At 44.7% G+C, this 18538-nt stretch overlaps 1 protein-coding gene across 1 annotated transcript in view; it reads right to left on the bottom strand.

Annotated features, from left to right (window-relative positions):
• Positions 1-354: 354 nt before the first annotated feature.
• TSPAN7 (tetraspanin 7) overlaps positions 355-18538 on the bottom strand; it is a 128521-nt gene continuing 110337 nt past the window's right edge. The window contains exons 4-8 of the mRNA XM_070289891.1: positions 17273-17368; positions 15227-15382; positions 9793-9876; positions 1565-1637; positions 355-1316 (exon numbers count right to left, since the gene is read on the bottom strand). Coding sequence (XP_070145992.1) covers positions 1569-1637; positions 9793-9876; positions 15227-15382; positions 17273-17368 — 405 coding nt within the window. The 3' untranslated portion in view covers positions 355-1316; positions 1565-1568. The remainder of the gene's footprint in view (positions 1317-1564; positions 1638-9792; positions 9877-15226; positions 15383-17272; positions 17369-18538) is intronic.

Here is an 18538-nt window from a genome sequence, read left to right as displayed (position 1 = left end):
TATACTGTTCAATGCTGTTTAGTGGAGTTGGAGCTTGTAAGGGGGGATGTGTCAGTGTGTAAGATGGTCCATCTCCAATCCCCTATGGTAGTGGTCCCCAACCTTTCTGGCACCAGGGACCAATTTCATGGAAGACAGTTTTTCCACAGACCAGGGGGAAGGGGGGGGGGGGATGGTTTTGGGATGATTCAAACGTGTTACATTTATTGCATACTTTATTTCTATTATCATTACATCAGCTCCACATCAGATCATCAGGCATTAGATCCCGAGGGTTGGGGACCCCTGTCCTATGGAACAAAATGGAATAGAAATGTGTTTAAAAACTTTAAGAACAAGGCCAGAACACAGTAATTTGTAATGACTATTTATTAATACATGTATCACAAATGTTCACAATATCAATGCATTCTTGTTGGCATGCGAGACAGAGGCATTTTTAAAGATCTTTTAAAAATATCTTGACTTTTGTTCCCCCTTCACACTCATTTTTAAATTGATTTTGATAAGGTCCTCGATGTCTGTAATGTCAATGCAAAGAAAAATTATAGAAAGAGGTAAAAGAACACAATAGCAATTAATTGGGGAAAAACAGAAGTAATTATTTCCTTCAAAGGAAGCAACAATACAGCTTTGTAACAGGGTTATACAGGTGCACTAAACCCTCTATATGTTCCCAGGCATGTAACAGCAAGGAGCAAGGAGGCCACCCAAAGCTCGATAATCTCCTTCACGCACGACATATGCCCTTTTCTCCTCAAGGACAATCGCAAAGTATTACATGCCCTAGGCAGCCTGAAGAAGGTAGGAAAGAGCCTTAGTAAAAGGGAAAACCCAACCAAAGGAGATTAAGCCAAAAGAACAGATAGCTATCTGCTTATCTATATCTAGGGGGTGTGCAGCGTTTATCAATCATGATCAAGGGCTAACAGGAGCCTCCCACACTACATGCAGGGCCCAGCAGGGCCAGTGATGGTGTGGAGAACCAGTCACCTACAATGAGCTGCAGTTGGACCAAGTACAGATGGAGGAGCTGGCACGCACAGGGCCTTGGGTTGGGTCCCCTAGGACTAGATGCAGGGAACCTGGCTACACTCTGGCACAACAGGGCTTCACAAAATGGAACGCTAGGCACGATGCAAGCTGAAAGGCGGAGCAGAGGCTGTGTGGGAGTGTCAGCTGCAGTTGCACGCAGGGTGGGGTGGGGGTTAGGACAGGTGTATTATGTACTGTGCTCTAACATTCTTTGGAAGTCTTTCAAAGATTGCTGCAGTTCCTTTTGAAAACAGGTCTCTTATTCCGCCATTCTTGAAAGACTAAGAGAGAAATTAAAACATGTAAATGACACCATTAAGAAGGACTTAAGGTAATAAGCTGAAGAGAGCATGTTGATGTTTTCCACAATAGCAGTAATCACATCTCTTACCCAGCACCAGAGAAGTGAGGCTTTGGCACATGGCCAAGTGCCACCGAGAACAAGGAGTGAAGTGACCGAGCAGTACCCTCATCCCTTTGAAAGGGGAGTCCAGGCCCCAAAGGGAGAGCCCTCCCCACCGCCACTCACCTCCTTACACCATCTCATATTGGTTGGCCGTGATGAACCGGGACAAACAGCAGGCCAGCAGCATGCCAATCAGCTGTTGGCAGAAGGAAAAAGACAACAGGCTCTCAAGTCACTGAGCTAACACATTTCTTTGACCCGCCCCCCTCCACCCAGACATAATTTTTAACAACTGAGGGCTTTTGAACATGAGTAGGGAAAGGGCACTAGGGAAAATAGTCAAGCCTCATTTCAGTAGTTGGAGCAAAGACTTAGGAAGTCTAAGTGCCGGTGGAGGACAGCTAGAAAGTCTCGAACTGGCCATAAGGTTACAGTTCTAGCTCACTTTGGCCATTGAAGAATGACTTTTGACATGTAAGTAATATTAAAATGTGTTCCTATGTTCTGAGAGTAATGAAAAAAATTAAGTTACTACAGCAAGGTAGTAGTAACTACCTGGCATTAGTATGGTAGAACTGAATGCCAGGATTGAATTTAGAACCATAACCACATGCATTGGGAAGCTATCTCAGCATAGGCTGATAGCCCAGCCATACCTGGCTGACAAGATAATAGTTCTTTCCCTGAGACAATAGGATGCTATTCTTGACTTGGAGAGTTTGCCAACTAAGTAAGTCATGAAGTAAGTAAGTCATGGTTTGTGAGGTTGCGGGGGGCGGGGGGGGGGCGGTGGGTTTGAACTTCTCTTTATCTCTAAACCATGTAGATATTTTAGGCCTAAATGGGCCCATCTACACCCAATGTCTACCCCCTGGTTTTTCAGCACAACCAATATCAGAGTACTTGACCTTCCCAATCTTCTACCTACTTTGTGCTTTGACTTAACTTCTAACACAAGTGAGTCTGATAAAAAGCTGTTACTTCACTGTATCTGTTCTGCTCACTGGAGACCACAGTTCTCCTTCCTGACTCAGGAAGATCAGCATTTTTGGACAGGACCCTGATTGTGTACTTGAGTCTGACCGTCTGCAGCTTCTCTTGGCAAGGTGAGGGTCGCTTCTTCTTAAGCAATTGGCCATGTGTTATTGGTTCAGAGGTGGCAATGACCTTGAGAGACAGTCTAGTATAATGTCAGCTTCCCTGGTGGCTCAGCTGGTAAAGAATCCGCTTGTAATTCAGGAGACCTGGGTTCAATCCCTGGGTTAGGAAGATCCCCTGGAGAAGGGAACGGCTACCCACTCCAGTATTATGGCCTGGAGAATTCCAGGGACTGTATAGTCCCTGGGGTCGCAAAGAGTCGGACACAACTTAGTGACTTTCATACACTTCTGTGGCCCCAGGACCACCCAAATCAGCATCATCTAGGAGTGGGGCCCAGAAACTGATGTTTTAACACAGACTTCTAGGTGACAGAATCACTCACCCAGTCTATCTGGTCACCCTTATCTTATAGATTACACACTGGGTCCTACTACTGATCAAGGCAACACCCAAACTCTGTTCTCCTTCCTCTCTGCTCAACCCTGCAGGCTGTAACCCACCTGATTCCCTCTTTTGGTCAAATCCCAGATTCTTCTCTTCCTTTATCAAATGGAAATTGTGCTATGAAACATGCAGATTATAACCTCTGTCAGGTGAGGAAAAGTCACCACCTTACTGGACTCATTTTCTACCAAGACTCTGGCCATCGTTTTGTGCCACAAAATACACAGTATTATGCCTATACCAAGTGGCCAAAGTAACCATAGCTGTAACCTCCAGAAAAGTGTTAGTTGTCAGTCGTGTCTGATTCTTTGCAACCGCATGGACTGTAGCCAGCCAGGCTTCTCAGACCATGGGGATTCTCCAGGCAAGAATACTAGAGTGGGTTGCCATGCCCTCCTCCAGGGGATCTTCCCGACCCAGGGATCAAACCCAGGTCTCCTGCATTGCAGAAAGATTTCTTATCCTCTGAGCTACCAGAATATTGTGCCAAATGAGAAAATAAAATCCCCTCCGTGAGTACAAGGATTTTGAACCTTATAGTTTGTCTCTTTTCATTACAACTGCCATTTTTCAGGACCAGCATACACCAGATCACACTTTAGATACTCTCAAAAATCAGATGCCAGCCAAAAACTAGAGGCACACTGAACACTTGGGAATACTGAGTTATTTAATCCCTAGTACATACCTGGGCAGTACTACCATCCCAATTTTCCAGATAAGTAAATAGGTTCAGGGGAGGTTAAAGAACACCCCTCAAGCCATACAGGAAGCTCACACAGAGTTTATGGCTCCAGCCTCTTCTTCTAACCAAGAAGAGCCCCCTTTCCAGCCTAGACCCTTTCCTCTCCAGAATAACTCCTTTGCCTCTTACCACCAGGGCTCCCTTCCTGCCTTACATTGTAAACTTCAGGGAGTGGGCTTTCAGTGGGCATCACTTTATTTGATCTCAAGTTCCTAGACACTCCTTTCTTTGTAAAGCTTATTAGCACTTCAGGTTTCTTTTTTTCATTGACCTCCTGTATGTTTTAGCACTTACAGTGCTCAGCATGCCACCTCACAGTTTGCGATGCTCCTGCATTCAGTGGTTTGCAGTGCTCTCGGCCCCCATGGCAGTTCACAAGCCACACAGCCAAAACATTCTGTAGTATGCATCAGTATTTCTTGTACCTAAAATGCCTGTTTTCAAGGGAATATAGTGTGTCCCTCCACCTTTTTACCCCCAAACAGAAACAATATCATTTTTAAAGCACTGGACAGACTTTCTCACAGAAATAATAACTTTAAAAATATAAGTAAAAATAAAAGCTATTTGCTTTCAAACTGTATTTTGTCTTTCTAGGGCAAGAACATACCTTTTTCTGTTAGTCCATGGGGGAAGACTGATTTTTAAAAGTTATTTTTTTAACATCTACTAAGAAATTGTTCCTTAAAAAAGTCCTGAGCTGGGGTATATACAAGCTTTGTGAAAACAGTAGTTTACATATATTGGCTTTTATTCTAGTTAATTCTGGTGCAAGAAAAACTAGACTCTGGGATATGGTGGGTGTTCTGAATTATTTGCAGGGTTACTGATTTCACATTTGCTATAGTGTTTCATCATATTTGAGAGAGAATTTTGATCTCTCATTTCCCTTATCACCAAGTTAAAGGAAAGTGGGGAGGGGGTGGAACATGCTATACTTAATACCATTTATTAACAGATTATTTCTAGGTACGTAACTGAAAGCCTATTAAAGGTAAAGACACAGGCTCTTCCTCAGTCTAAATCAGGACCAAACGCTCACTTGCCACTAGACCCAATTATTCTGTAGATAGAAAAATCCATCCTTATTTAGATGAAACCTTTCTTTAGGTTCAGTTCAGTTCGGTTCAGACACTCAGTTGTGTCCGACTCTTTGCAACCCCATGAATCGCAGCACGCCAGGCCTCCTTGTCCATCACCAACTCCCAGAATTCACTCAGACTCACGTCCATCGAGTCAGTGATGCCATCCAGCCATCTCATCCTCGGTCATCTCCTTCTCCTCCTGCCCCCAATCCCTCCCAGCATCAGAGTCTTTTCCAATGAGTCAACTCTTCACATGAGGTGGCCAAAGTACTGGAGTTTCAGCTTTAGCATCATTCCTTCCAAAGAAATCCCAGGGCTGATCTCCTTCAGAATGGACTGGTTGGATCTCCTTGCAGTCCAAGGGACTCTCAAGAGTCTTCTCCAACACCACACTTCAAAAACCATCAATTCTTTAGGACTCACCTTTCTTTATAGTCCAATTCTCACATCCATACATGACCACTGCAAAAACCATAGCCTTGACTAGATGGACCTTTGTTGACCAAGTAATATCTCTGCTTTTTAATATGCTGTCTAAGTTGGTCATAACTTTCCTTCCAAGGAGTAAGCATCTTTTAATTTCATGGCTGCAGTCACCATCTGCAGTGATTTTGGAGCCCAAAAGTAAAGTCAGCCACTGTTTCCACTGTTTCCCCATCTATTTTCCATGAAGTGATGGGACTGGATGCCATGATCTTCATTTTCTGAATGTTGAGCTTTAAGCCAACTTTTTGACCCTCCACTTTCACTTTCATCAAGAGGCTTTTGAGTTCCTCTTCACTTTCTGCCATAAGGGTGGTGTCATCTGCATATCTGAGGTTATTGATATTTCTCCTGGCAATCTTGATTCCAGCTTGTGTTTCTTCCAGTCCAGCATTTCTCATGATGTACTCTGCATATAACTTAAATAAGCAGGGTGACAATATACAGCCTTGACGTACTCCTTGTCCTATTTGAAACCAGTTCTTTAGGCTAAACATATGTAAATTCCTCAAGAACAGAGGTATGCACTGGGGCTGATGTGTTAAGGCAGGAGTATGTGGGCACAGGGACAAACTTCTGCTTTAACCCCCAGAGAGAGAGACAGGAAGAGGAGAGCTTGCCTCTTATGCTAAAAAAGCTTCAGGATGGAGATTCCAGAGCCACCTCTCCCTCTCCTCGTGGCCAGTGAAATGCCAAATCCCATACAGCCTAGGGAGTTTGAGATCAGATTCCTGGTATTTGGTCATCTAAGACTTTGTAATTAGCCTTCGTCTAATTGTTGGAAGTAACATTTTATTTCTACCACTCAGCCTTGTCTGTACTATATTCTGCTTTCTTTTGGGTCACGAAAGCCTCTGGGAGGACCTTCAAGAACTGAGAAGCCACAGAGGGAAGGAGAGAAAAAAGGCCTTCGACTTACAGAAGGCCAACTCTAGCTTTCTCAAAGCTTCCCCACAAAGAGAGCTCCGGTAACAGGGATCATGTCAATGGGGCTCTGCAGATCCCCAGGAACAGGGTGGAGGCCAAGGGGTGGGGGAGAGGGGCTAAGACAGGGTGGAGTCTAGCTCAACCAAGACCAGGGCTGTCAGAGGAAATGGGGCAGGGGTATCTTCCCCTGCAATCACCGTGGCCACCAAACGGGCCAGTCCCTGATCCCTGAGGGGCAAAGAGAGGCCAGGTAACAAAGCTATAAAAGACAACTTGCTTAACAATAGGTCTAAAATTTCAGTCTTCTCAATGCCTCCCCTGGTGGCTCAAATAGTAAAGAATCTGCTTGCAATGCAGGAGACCTGGGTTTGATCCCTGTGTTGGAAAGATCTCCTGGAGAAGGGAATGGGAACTCACTCCAGTATGCTTGCCTGGGAAATTCCATGGACAGAGGAGCCTGGTGGGCTACAGTCCATGGGATCCCAAAGAGTTGGACACAACTGAGCAGCTAACACTTTCACTTTTCATAATGCCTGTAGAGATTTTATGCTGATGGCCTAACTGGGAAAGTAAACAAAACTTCCACATCTTTAGGAACATGCCAAGGAATCTGATTTAAAACAAAACCATATAAATACTTTTAGAGACTGTTTCAGAGCCTGAAAACAGTGAATAGGTAAAAATCCTGTTGGCCTTATTTAGCCATGTCTCATCTCATCGAGGCTACTGACAGCTTTGTCTTGTCCTCGATACAGAAAAGATAAATAAGTCCTGGAAAAAAACCCTTGGTCCATAACAAATCATGGCAGCAGCCTGTGGGCCCTGGAGGAGGCCCTGCAGAGGAAAGGGTTGGGCAGGACAGGGGATGGATGGGCAGGACAGGGATGGGTATTTTTTGATGAGTACCCTTCTCCTTGTAATTTCACAGACTCAAACACTTTCATTATAAAGGCACAGACTGACTTCCATTTAGGTGCTACGTGAGTCAAGAACAAGGGTTCTATTTGGCCTAAATGTTGAATGCCGCGGACCAGATGATATCATCAGAACTGTAGTGGATCCACACTAGTCACCCAGCCTCAAGCAAGGCGCTCAACTCTCCCTTCTGGAAAACAGCTCTCCCATCCTTACTTGGGACTGTAACATTCTGTGCTTTGGGGGGATTAATCGAGCCTAACAGTTTCCAAGTCTAGTGAAGCTGATTACATTGGAGACAGGTGTGTGTGTGTGTGTGTGTGTGTGTGTGTGTCTGTGTGTGTGTGTCTGTGTGTCTGTGTGTGTGTGTCTGTGTGTGTGTCTGTGTGTGTCTGCGTCTGTGTCTGTGTGTGTGTGTGTCTGTGTGTCCATCCCCAAGCTCCTTCGAATAAAAGAGTAGCTGCCAAAGATGCAAGGGAGGAGGTACCCCTATCAAAACATACTCAACTACCTGCTATAAATTAACAGGGCAGCAGGACCTGCCCATCAGGTCTGGACAAACAGGCTTTTCCTTGAGAGGGTAAAGGCACCTGGGAATTTGTGGAGAGAAGTATTTAATGCCTGCCAAACCCCTACTGTCCAAAACCAGCACTCAAGGTCTTTAAGTTAGCTAAGTTAGTTAACAAGGGACCAAGCACTCACAAGTCTGTTAAAAGGTTAGACTTCAGCTTAGTTTTCCTTGTCCACTATACCACATTTAGGTACGTTATACCACACTTATGTTTAATTTCTCAGACAACAGGTGTGCAAGACCGGTTTGTTCCAACCAAGGACAGCATGGATGTCATGAGAGCAGCTGAGGAGAAGGGTAAGGAGAAGGTGGGGGCAAATGGGGAGTCGGGGGGCGGGGGCTATTCTTTTCTACCTACTTTGATCTCCCTGTGGCCTCTCCTCAGCAAAGCTCGCTTTATTACTGGAAGCTCAAGACATAGGCCAACATTTATTTGCTTAGTGTCACTCTGACACTTGTCCTAAAATTTCTGAACACGTGTGGCTGAAGCTTTGGTGCCAGGTCAGTGACCAGGATCAGCAGGGCTGGTTCTTCTTGAACACGCATCTGCTAAGTGGCTACCATGGTCCCAGAGAGGCCCTGGATCTACTGGCATCTGGAAGCCCGCTTCAGCTTCCAGGTTCCCTGAGGTTCCTGGCACCATTCAAAGCTGCAGCTCCCAGTGCATCTGACTACCAAGAGCTGCCCAAGGCCATTCTTCTCCCTACCCCAAGGTGAACACAGCAGATCTCAAATCTCTGCACTTGACCAGCCACGTGGGTGAATGCTACTGCCTCTGTGATGCTCCTGGGTTTTGGGTTTTGTTTTCTTATCCCAACAACTCTGGAGTACCTTGATGAGACCTAAAGTCTCTGTGGAGAGAGAGTCTGTTTCAGGCTTCCCTCTCTCACTGCCCACAGGGCCACAGAGCCAACTCAGTGAGCCCTGCATCAAGGGTTTCTCCTAGGCAGCACAGAAAAACTTTTTGACTTACCTCAGGCTAGGCCCTCCATATGCAAAAACTGCTAGGCTAATGTGCTATTCCTTGATGGTAAGTACACAGATAGGCTCATCTTATGATAACTTATTAAGCTGTATACTTATAATGTCTACACTTTTCTGTACATGCCATATTTCAATAGCGAAGTTTTAGGAACAAATTTAGGATTAAAGTGTATCTGTGTTGGTTCAGCAAGAAGGAAAGAGGTCTGGGGGCTGCAGGGGCAGGGGGATAGTAATTATAGTCTGGGAGGGCTGATGTAGAATTCAGGCAGGTAAAACCAGAGCCATGGCAACATGACTGAGGTGACATTAATTAGGCTTTGTTGGAAAAAAATGATCTGTTCATCTGAAAAAATTCTGCATTATGTTTTTTGTTGTTGTTGTTAGGTATATATGCTCTATCATTTGACTGGGAGATCAGAAGCCCAAGGGACAACACACTGCCTGGTGGAGGTGGGCAAAATTTTAGATTTCACTTAACCATGTTCCATCCTTGAGTATATGTGGCCTGCTTAGTCTGTGTAATTGCTTCTCTCATTCTTTTCTGGAGGCCAAGTGGAGATAAAGGGATATAACATTTCCTATATACAAATTCAGTTTCCTCTTAAGAAACAACAATCAGACCTTCAGATCAAAATAATGATCACAAGATGAAGTTGGCTACATTTTTTTTTGTTAAGGAAGAGATCTCATGTACAATTCCCAGGAACTAAGAAATCAAAAAGGGACAGGTCAACCAGGAAAAGAGCCTCTCCCCTCTCCCCCCAAATCCAAATCAGCCATTTGATGTTTGGAGTTGTTTATGCTCCAATTAAGGCAGTACTTTGTTCAGCTAACCTCCATTTGACCTACAGAAGAAACGAGTTGTTTTTCTGGAGCTAGTCATTAGTTGAACTGTAACCGATATTCCCTCGATGGCAAAACTTCATTTAAGCTGAAAAAGGAAAATCAATAAACAGATGACCTGAGGACTAATGAGCAAGGAGTTCTGACCCCATCCATCAGCTTTTCCCCAGGCACAGGGAGGCCGCCAGAGAATCTGTACACCAGGAAAAGTGAGCAGGAGACAGAGGAAAGGCTAGACCCGACCATGGATTACCTGGGAGAATGCAATCCCAAAAGCCACTCCAGCGATGATTCCCATGTTGGTCTCCATGAAACTGGTCACCAGATCATAACAACCCTGAAAACACAGAGACACAGTCTCAGAGACATGTTTTATCCAGGCCAAATGGGCCTGGGTTATCTTGCCACACTCACACATACATCCCAATCTTCATTTTGCAAATACAATGAAAAATTTCAAACAAACAAAAGGAACAGAGGGTGGTACAACAAACTCCCAAGTGACCCTGCCTCTAACATCACAGTGAACATATGGTCAGACTTGTTTCACCTCAATTGCTTCAACACTCACCCCCCTGGCTGGAGTATCTGAAAGCAAATCCAAGATACACGCTTTCATTCACAAATGTTTCCATCATAGGATGAAATTGAACAAGAAAGCTGTAAGATCTATGAGACCAACACTGTAGGGATACAGAGGCAGATTTGAACAGATGAAAAAGCATCCCACATCCCTGGCCAGGAAAGCTCAGCATGATAAACACAGTTACTAGCATTTTCACAACAAATGACCAAATCGTAGATACAGTGAAATCTGATTAGAAGGAGGTGGCTGAATGCCTGACAACTTTATGGCACTTTAGGGTTCTTCATACAAAGACTGCTACTTTTTTTTTTTTTTTCAGTAGGGAAAAACCGATGTTCGAGAGTCACTTTTCCACAGATTTACTATGTGACCTTGAACAAGTCACTTTCCCTCTCTGTCAATAACCTCATTTGTAAAATGAAGTGAGTGTCCCTTTGCCATCCCGTGAAGTCTCTGCATGTTGTGATTAAGCTGCTGCGTTCCCAGCTGTGCTGTGCTCAGTCGCATCCAACTCTTTTGCAATTCTATGGACTGTAGCCCGCCAGGCTCCTCTGTCCATGGGATTCTCCAGGCAAGAGTACTGGAGTGGGTTGCCATTTCCTGACCCAGGGATTGAACTTGGGTCTCCTGCATTGCAGGCAGAGCCCATGTTGTGATTAAAACCAACACCAATTTTACCAATTTCAATTGTTTAAAATGGATAAAATTCCATTTCTTTAAAACAAATGATCTGATTTTGATTTTTTGGGGAACTGGGCCAAATCAACCAAGACTTCTGAAGTGATGTATTCAGCTTTGGAAAACATGGTCTTTTTCCAGTTCTCTGGAAAAGGGCTTCACACTTGAATGCATGAAGCCTGTGAAAAATCAAGACATTCATTTCAAAAGCAGGGTAAAGAGGATTGTAGTTTATCAAGAAAGGCCCACTGAATTGTAATAACATCTGAAGAACAAGAACAACAAAAAACATGTCTCCCATTTTTTAATTCAAAATGTAATCATTTAACATTTCTCATGGAGCCTAGGAAAATCCCATCAATGCTGTATCTTCTAGTAAGTGATATTTTATGATTAATATTCTGTTTGCAAAGAAAGATGCATTCATTTAGCAGCAGTGCTTTGACACATGTTTTCAATGCAATGAACAAACTATGCTCCTCAGTTACCTGGTGCAAATTTGAGGGCCAGGGCAGGGCCGGGGGGGGGGGGGCGGGGCAAAGGAAGTGTATTGTTGCTCATGGGAAGTTTTGAACTGTGATTCTCTCTTTATAGGAGAAGCTTGCTCACTAATTTCATTTCTCCTAGTGAAATTATACATCGCACTCTTTTCCAACAGGTATCAGAAAGGAGGTCAGTTCAGGTTAAGAAGTCAAATAAGAAGAGAGGTAGATATTCTGTTCATAATAGCACTAATAGCACTTTCTCAAATGGCAACAGGTAAGATAGTGTTTTTCTGTGCTGGTCATTGTTCACTGCTGTATCTCTTCCCCACAGTGATGTGAGGGGGGTGGGGAGATGAAGTTCAGACCACCAGTGTTACATCAGCTCAAAATACAGAAGCACAAGCCCAATAACAGAAACCAGACAGAAGTCATGTGGTCTATTTTGTTACTCTGCAAAATAGTTTGGAATAGGTTTGTTTTTGGAATAGAGTTTTTTTTTTTTTTTTTTGCTGTGACCTTCACTTCTACACATAAGGTGAATATGTTATCCTAAAGTATGATTTCTTCTCCATTCAGTCAGTCACATTATTTTTGATAAGTCCATTCCAACCAGTAAGAGAAACCAGAAAAATGAAGTAAGGGCTCTGCATTAGCACAACTGTGGCAAAATCACTCCTTTTAAATCTGGCTCCTCTAAGTGGGGTTTTCTATGAGCAGCAGCAGTATTCCTGGGGATTTTGTTAGAAATGCAGACTCTGAGGCCTCAGTCCAGACCTACTGAATCAGAATCAGATCCTGGGGTCCCTCATTTTTAATAACTTTTCACAAATGTTAACAATACCTCTGGATGTTTCACGTGCCCGTTAAAGTTGGAGCAGCACTCTTCCCTAAGTTCCCCTACTACTTTTCACTCCAAAGAAAGAACCAATTAAATCATAGCAGTAAGAGAGTTAGTTAAGATGAGAAGATGAAAGCGATTAGCTTCTTTGTTGTTTAAACAACACAAGACCCAGGTTGCAGTCAATGCTTTCTGTCTCCAGTTTTTTCTCGTCATTCACTCTGGGGACCCACAAGCCCATTTCCTGGGACTTGGCCTAGCTCTGCCCAAACTGCTTTGATCCTACAGCCCCAGTGCGTGTTTGCTTTCCACCTTAAATTCTCTGGGAAACCACGATCTTATCTGCCCATAACGATCTCATTTCATGTCCTAAAATGAAAGCCTGGTTGTCTAGTGTGAGATCCAGCCACAGAGACCTGCTAAGTGTCCTAAGAAACATCCAGAAACAGCACAGGTCATTTGCTCAGCCTCTCAGCAAGTCTAAATCAACAGGGTCTCTGATGGGAAACACCTGGGAGTGGCAGGCTTTTCAGTAGCAAGAGTAGACGGCTGCTCCCGGGTAGGCTCTGGGAGGAGGCATCTCAGAATAACTTTCTGTCTTCCTCTTGCCCTGGCAGCTTTAAAAACTGGCAAGAAATTCCTAGGCGGGAGGGGCTTTGTCAGTGCTATTAGCTAACTGAGCCTGTAGACATTTCATCACCGTGTGTAGCAAAACCAAAACTGCCCTCAAGACAATAAACATCCTGCTGAAGTGTTCTCACCTCTTGCCTGCTCTCTTCCAGGGATTTGGACAGGACCATCCCACCCCATATGCATCATCGCCTTTAAAAAAATATTTATATGTTTATTTGGCGCCATTGGCTTCACTGGGGCACATGGTCTTTAGTTGTGGTGTACAGGCTTAGATGCCCCATGGCATGTGGGGTCTTAGTTCCTCTCAGTTCCCCAACCAGGGATCAAACTCCCGTGTCCTGCATTGGAAGGCAGAGTCTTAACCACTGGACCACCAGGGAGGTCCCTCACCCACCTTTTATAGATAAGGTGTCAAGAGACTCAGACCTGGGAAGTAATTAGTCTGAGAAGTTCAAAGTTCAAGTGGGTGTTCAATGAGAATACCTAATGAAACTTAAACTAGGCCAATTTCAGTTGTCACTCACTTTTTCTCCAGAGAGGGAGTCAGATAGGAGAGTAAACAGGAAGTGAGGGAGAGTACCTCTTCGAGGTATCTGAGATGTTCAGGAAAATGTAAAGTAGGATTGGGGGGATGGCACTGAGAGCGAGGTGAGTTTGTAGGTTATCAGTAGGGTGAAAAAAAATGCTCCCCAATCTTTCTTTCTGAAAATCACGGTCAGGATTAGAGAAATGCACTATAGAAGCTGCCTCTAAACTTGCTTTTGAATACAAACAAAAGACCCTGGCTCCAAGGACCTGCTACGCCATTTCTAATGAAAGGTACAGTGTGGTAGAGTGCAAGACAGAGGTCATTGTCATGACATTGACACTGCGGCCACCATTTAACATGATGGTTAGAATGGTCTTGTGCTTACTGTCCACCATACACTGTGCTTTAGACACTTCATCTCACTCAATCCTATCAATCCTAAGGGGCAAGAATTATTCTCTCCATTTTACAGATGAGAAAAGCGAGGCTGCAGTAACTTGATCAAGACCACACGACCAGCAAGTGGCTGAGCCAGAACTTAACTGCAGTCTGATGCCAGACCCTGTGGTCCTGACTTCTAAGTCGTCAACTTTCACAAAAATAGTTTGAGTGAAGAAAAAAAAAATTTTTTTTTTAAAGGCTTTTCTCAAGAGTGATGACTGCTGTATCTGCTCTGCTGTACCACTATCTCATGGCCATAAAGCACATCTTGCCTTTTATACATTGGCACATCCACTGAGGGCCAGGTCAGCTCAGCACTGCATACAGTGGCAGCATAATTACAGACAGGTGATTAGTGGAGGCGTCCAGGAAGAAACCGGGGGTCACCTCACTGTCAAGAGGTGAAGGCAGCCTCAAACATTCCAGTCAGAACAAATGTCCTCTTAGCTCATACAAGCAGCTGTCTGTACTGAACATCTTACCTCAACACATTGACAGAAAATAATAAGCCCAGAGTGACAAATTGAGCTTCTAGAATGGCAACAATGCCTTGTAGCACTCCTGCTACAAGTATCAACATTACATGGGTAAAGTATAGAAACCATCTTTCTACATTCAAATCTTGAAAGGATGGCTATTTTCTGTGAATCATTCAGTAGTTGGCCCAGATCCCACAGGATTTTGAAGATCTTCACCTGACCTTAGTAAGAAAAGAAAAAATTTACCTGATGGTGGCATAACCATAGGTAAACGCAACAGTAGGGTTTTGCTCCCTTTTGTTTCACCAAAACATATTTCCTAGGTGGCATTTCTCTAAATCTTTAAAAATAGAGACGGCCCTCACACACAGCTGTGCCATGCCCTCAGAATGGAATACAGAATTGATTTTCCTTTTCCTCTGACTACCTAAATTTCATTTCCCTCATTTCTACTATGTACGAACTTTCAGATTTCTCTTGGACAGCTTTTTCCTCTCTCTAATTTCTTTAGGAGTCAGGATGTTGACAGTGGGCTGAATTGAAGTTGTTGATTCCTTTTCCTATAGCAGTGACGTCCCTAAAATCAAGCCCGCCCCCCCCTCCTCACAGAACCACATGCTGTCTGTCAACTCTTTCCACTGAGGACTGGCACCCAGCTGGGAACAATTTCATGTTTTGAAGGTATATTAAGCAGAAGACAGACACCCAGAAAGAAGAAAGGCAGTGTCCCCTGACATCAGCATCAGGGTTAACAGGAACCACTTGCAAACCCTTCCTAACTATGCCTCAGAGAGTCTTGCTGAGGGACAGGAATGTGAGGCGAGTGGAGGCACAGCTTTCTCCTTCAGAAATGGGGCGCCCAGGGCCTCTCCCTGCCCAGAAAGAACCACAGAGGAAGATTCTTGACTCTCTCCAAGATGACCATTTCTAACCTATCTGTCATCATTTCACAGAGACAAAAAAGCCCTCTGTAGATGTTCACCACTGAGTCCCATTGGGGCTGAGGGGGAGAGAGTACCTTCTGGTTCACTTTAGTGGCGGCGACAGTCAGGTTGTGCAGATCCTGGGGGTTGCAATCGGTGTCATTCATGCAGCAGCTCGGGGGGACGCCGTGCTCCAGGAAGTAGGGGCTGGTGCTCCAGTTGGTATAGTTCTGCACGCCACAGCAGCTCAGCTGTTAACAGGGAAAGGGAAAGAATTAAGGGTGGCACATCACAGGCACTGTGGTCTCCGCACTGAGCGCCTTGCAGCTTTTAAAAGAAAAACAGGGGCCCAGGTCCTAAGGCGACAGGCACAGCTTTGGTGAGCCAAGATGTGCTGAGGCACTGCTAACAATTCTACTTACTGACCAGGCCATGTGAACTCAGCGAAGGAAGTGAGTTCTAGATGATGTCGTGTTGGTTTCCTTAGCACCTCCACAAAGCCAAAGAGCTGCTCTCTGGCCTGGCTAAGCACCAAAATGAGCTAGTGTGTGACTGGGTGCTGCTAAAGAGACTGATATAGAGATCAACTGAATCGAGATGGTCGATGGGGAGCTGAGACAAAAATCTTTTACAAAGCTCTCCCCAGGATCTGCACTAACAGGTACATAAGTGGTTTAGAGCAGAAAAAGACACATGGAGGAAGAGAGCTGGTGTGGGTAAACCACAGGCCCCCAGCCACCTGGTCTTGTAAATCAAGTTTTACTGGGACACAGACATGCCTATGCGTTACATGTTGTCTGGGGAGGCTTTTGTGCTCCAAAAGCAGAACTGAGTGGCTGTGATGGGCTGCATGGCCTTCAAAGCCTAAAGTAATTCCTGCTTGACCCTTTACAGCAAAGATGTGCCAACTGCAGACACAGAAGATAGGGAAGCACATGGGGCAAAACATAGCATCAGTTGGTGAATCTGGGTAAAAGGTGTTCAGCTCCTTGCACTATCCTTGCAATTTTTCTGGGTAGATTTGAAATCCTCCCAAAATAAATAACCAGAAACATAAAAAATAAGAACGTCTCTAGGTGATCCTGATGGGAAGGCAGGCTTGAAACAAGCCAGGTTTGTTTCCAGACAAGAAACACCTACTTTCCTCGTATCCTCTGTAAAGATCACCATGCAGCCTAAACCATTCACATGCATGCAAAATCCCCAGTTTCTCTGAGATCTCCCCACCCCCATGCCCACTGTAGCCCCCAAGCCCACGAATGCAGCTCAACTGAGTTCTCTGCCCAGCCTCAAGACACCATTTCCAGAAGGCTGGTCTTACGGAGGCAATTCAAAGTAAAGTTGTCCTACACTCACTGTCTACCTCCTTTCCAAGGCTTAAGATGTTTTTAAAATTTATTTTTTAATTGAAGGATAATTGCTTTACTGATGCTGAAGCTCCAATACTTTGGCCACCTGATATGAAGAGCTGACTGATTAGAAAAGACCCTGATGCTGGGAAAGATTGAAGGCAGGAGGAGAAGGGGATGAGAGAGGATGAGATGTTTGGATGGCATCACCGACTCAATGGACATGCGATTGGGCAGGCTCTGGGAGTTGGTGATGGACAGGGAGGCTTGGTGTGCTGTAGTCCATGGGGTCGCAAAGAGTTGGACACAACTGAGTAACTGAACAACAACTGCTTTACAGAATTGTATTGGTTTCTGCCAAACATCAACTTGAATCAGCCATAAGTATACACATGTCCCCTCCCTTTTGAATGTCCCTCCCATGTCCCATCTCATCACACCCTCTAGGTTACTTCAGATCCCCTGTTTGAGTTCCCTGAGTCATACAGCAAATTCCCATTGGTTACCTATTTTACATATAGCAATTTTGAGGGCAAACTAGCTCTGCTGTCTTTGGGATGCTCACATCCTTACAGATGAAAAGCAAACCAGACAGGAGTGCTCCTCGACACTAATTACCTGGATCACTGGACCCTGAACAAGTACTGTATGTCCACTCTTGGAAAGGGAAGTGAGCCGAGAGGTGGGGAGTGGGGATCAACCGCAAACACTGCCGGTCCAGTGTCACCAGCAGCCCACAAGTCCCCCAACCTCGCAGGCAGTTGCAAGCCCCACCTCCCAGCTGGAACTTACGCTGCGCTGCACATGGTCCACTGCCCGGCTCCTCTCGTCGTTGCCGTTGTAATTCTGCATGGCGTCCGTGTAAGTCCTCAGGAAGGTGTCCTTGATCTAGGGAAGAAAATGAGGGATGGGGTTCCAGTCTACTACAGTCCAGGTGGACACAGATTTATACCAACTTACACCCCCAAAATAGCCTCTTCTGAATAAATGTAGGCCACGGAGGGGATGCCCTCTTTTCTGAGACAGAAGAGCTCAGAAAATTCACCAAGAGGTTTATTAGCTCAGGAGTTTAAACAAATTGTTTCCATTACCCCCAATTCAGAGGAACCCTGCCTAGTTAAATGAGCCACTGAAAGTGGTCAGATTCAGAAGGGCTCTGATGGTTTTTTAGTTATTTTCTTTGAATTGGTTAATGACTATCCTTCTTTCTAAGACTTTTTCTGCCCTTTCTCAGAAGAATGACAAAGAACAAGCCATTGGTGGGGCAGGGGTCAAGGGGAGGCGGAAAGACTGATGTTTTGACTCAAATCAGACCCCTGGTCTACCATACAGGAGTGAGGCAAAACCAGCTTTCATTTACCTGTCTTTACTGAAATAAAAAATAAAGGCTAAAGGACACGGACTTTACTTGTTAATAAATGGTTAACCAAACCCTTTCTCCTCTGTGAACACATTTGACCTTGGGTTAACTTTCATGTTCTGTTTCCCTGGAAACCTACTGAAGGCGGAGCATCCGAGTGTGTTACCAAGCAACCCTGCTTATGGTAAAAAAAAAAAAAAAAAAAAAAAAAACGGCCCCCTGATTGGTGAAATGACTCAGGCCTGGAGGAGAGCAAATGACAATTATTACCTGGCAGGAAGCTTAGGGCTAAACATGGAGACTCTGCTAACAAGGCATGTTCCTTGCTGAAATACTGGACTCTATGCCCGTGGGACAGTTACAAGAGATAAAAAAAAAACTCCACAGGGAGTTCCTAGGTCAAGGAGGGCAATTTTACTGCATGTGCCTTGTCTCTTAGGCAAGGGCATGTCTACACAGGCTTGAGCCTGGGCCATTTTGAGGGCTCCTGATGAAGAAACCACCCACTGCTGCCCTGCCTGCAGCAGTATTTCCATTACTATACCCTTCGCAGTCAACACTGCCAGGTTGTGACCTATTCTCATCATATGTGTTTGCCTATGTGTTTATCATGTGTATTTCACATTCATATGTGTTTGCCAAACTGAAGCCCACTACTGGTGGCCAAAGAGTGGTGTTGCAACCCCCAGCCACCTCTT

Source organism: Ovis canadensis, chromosome X (genome assembly GCF_042477335.2).
Source record: "Ovis canadensis isolate MfBH-ARS-UI-01 breed Bighorn chromosome X, ARS-UI_OviCan_v2, whole genome shotgun sequence".
Taxonomy (NCBI): Eukaryota; Metazoa; Chordata; class Mammalia; order Artiodactyla; family Bovidae; genus Ovis; species Ovis canadensis.
This window is presented reverse-complemented; position numbering and strand designations above follow the sequence as displayed.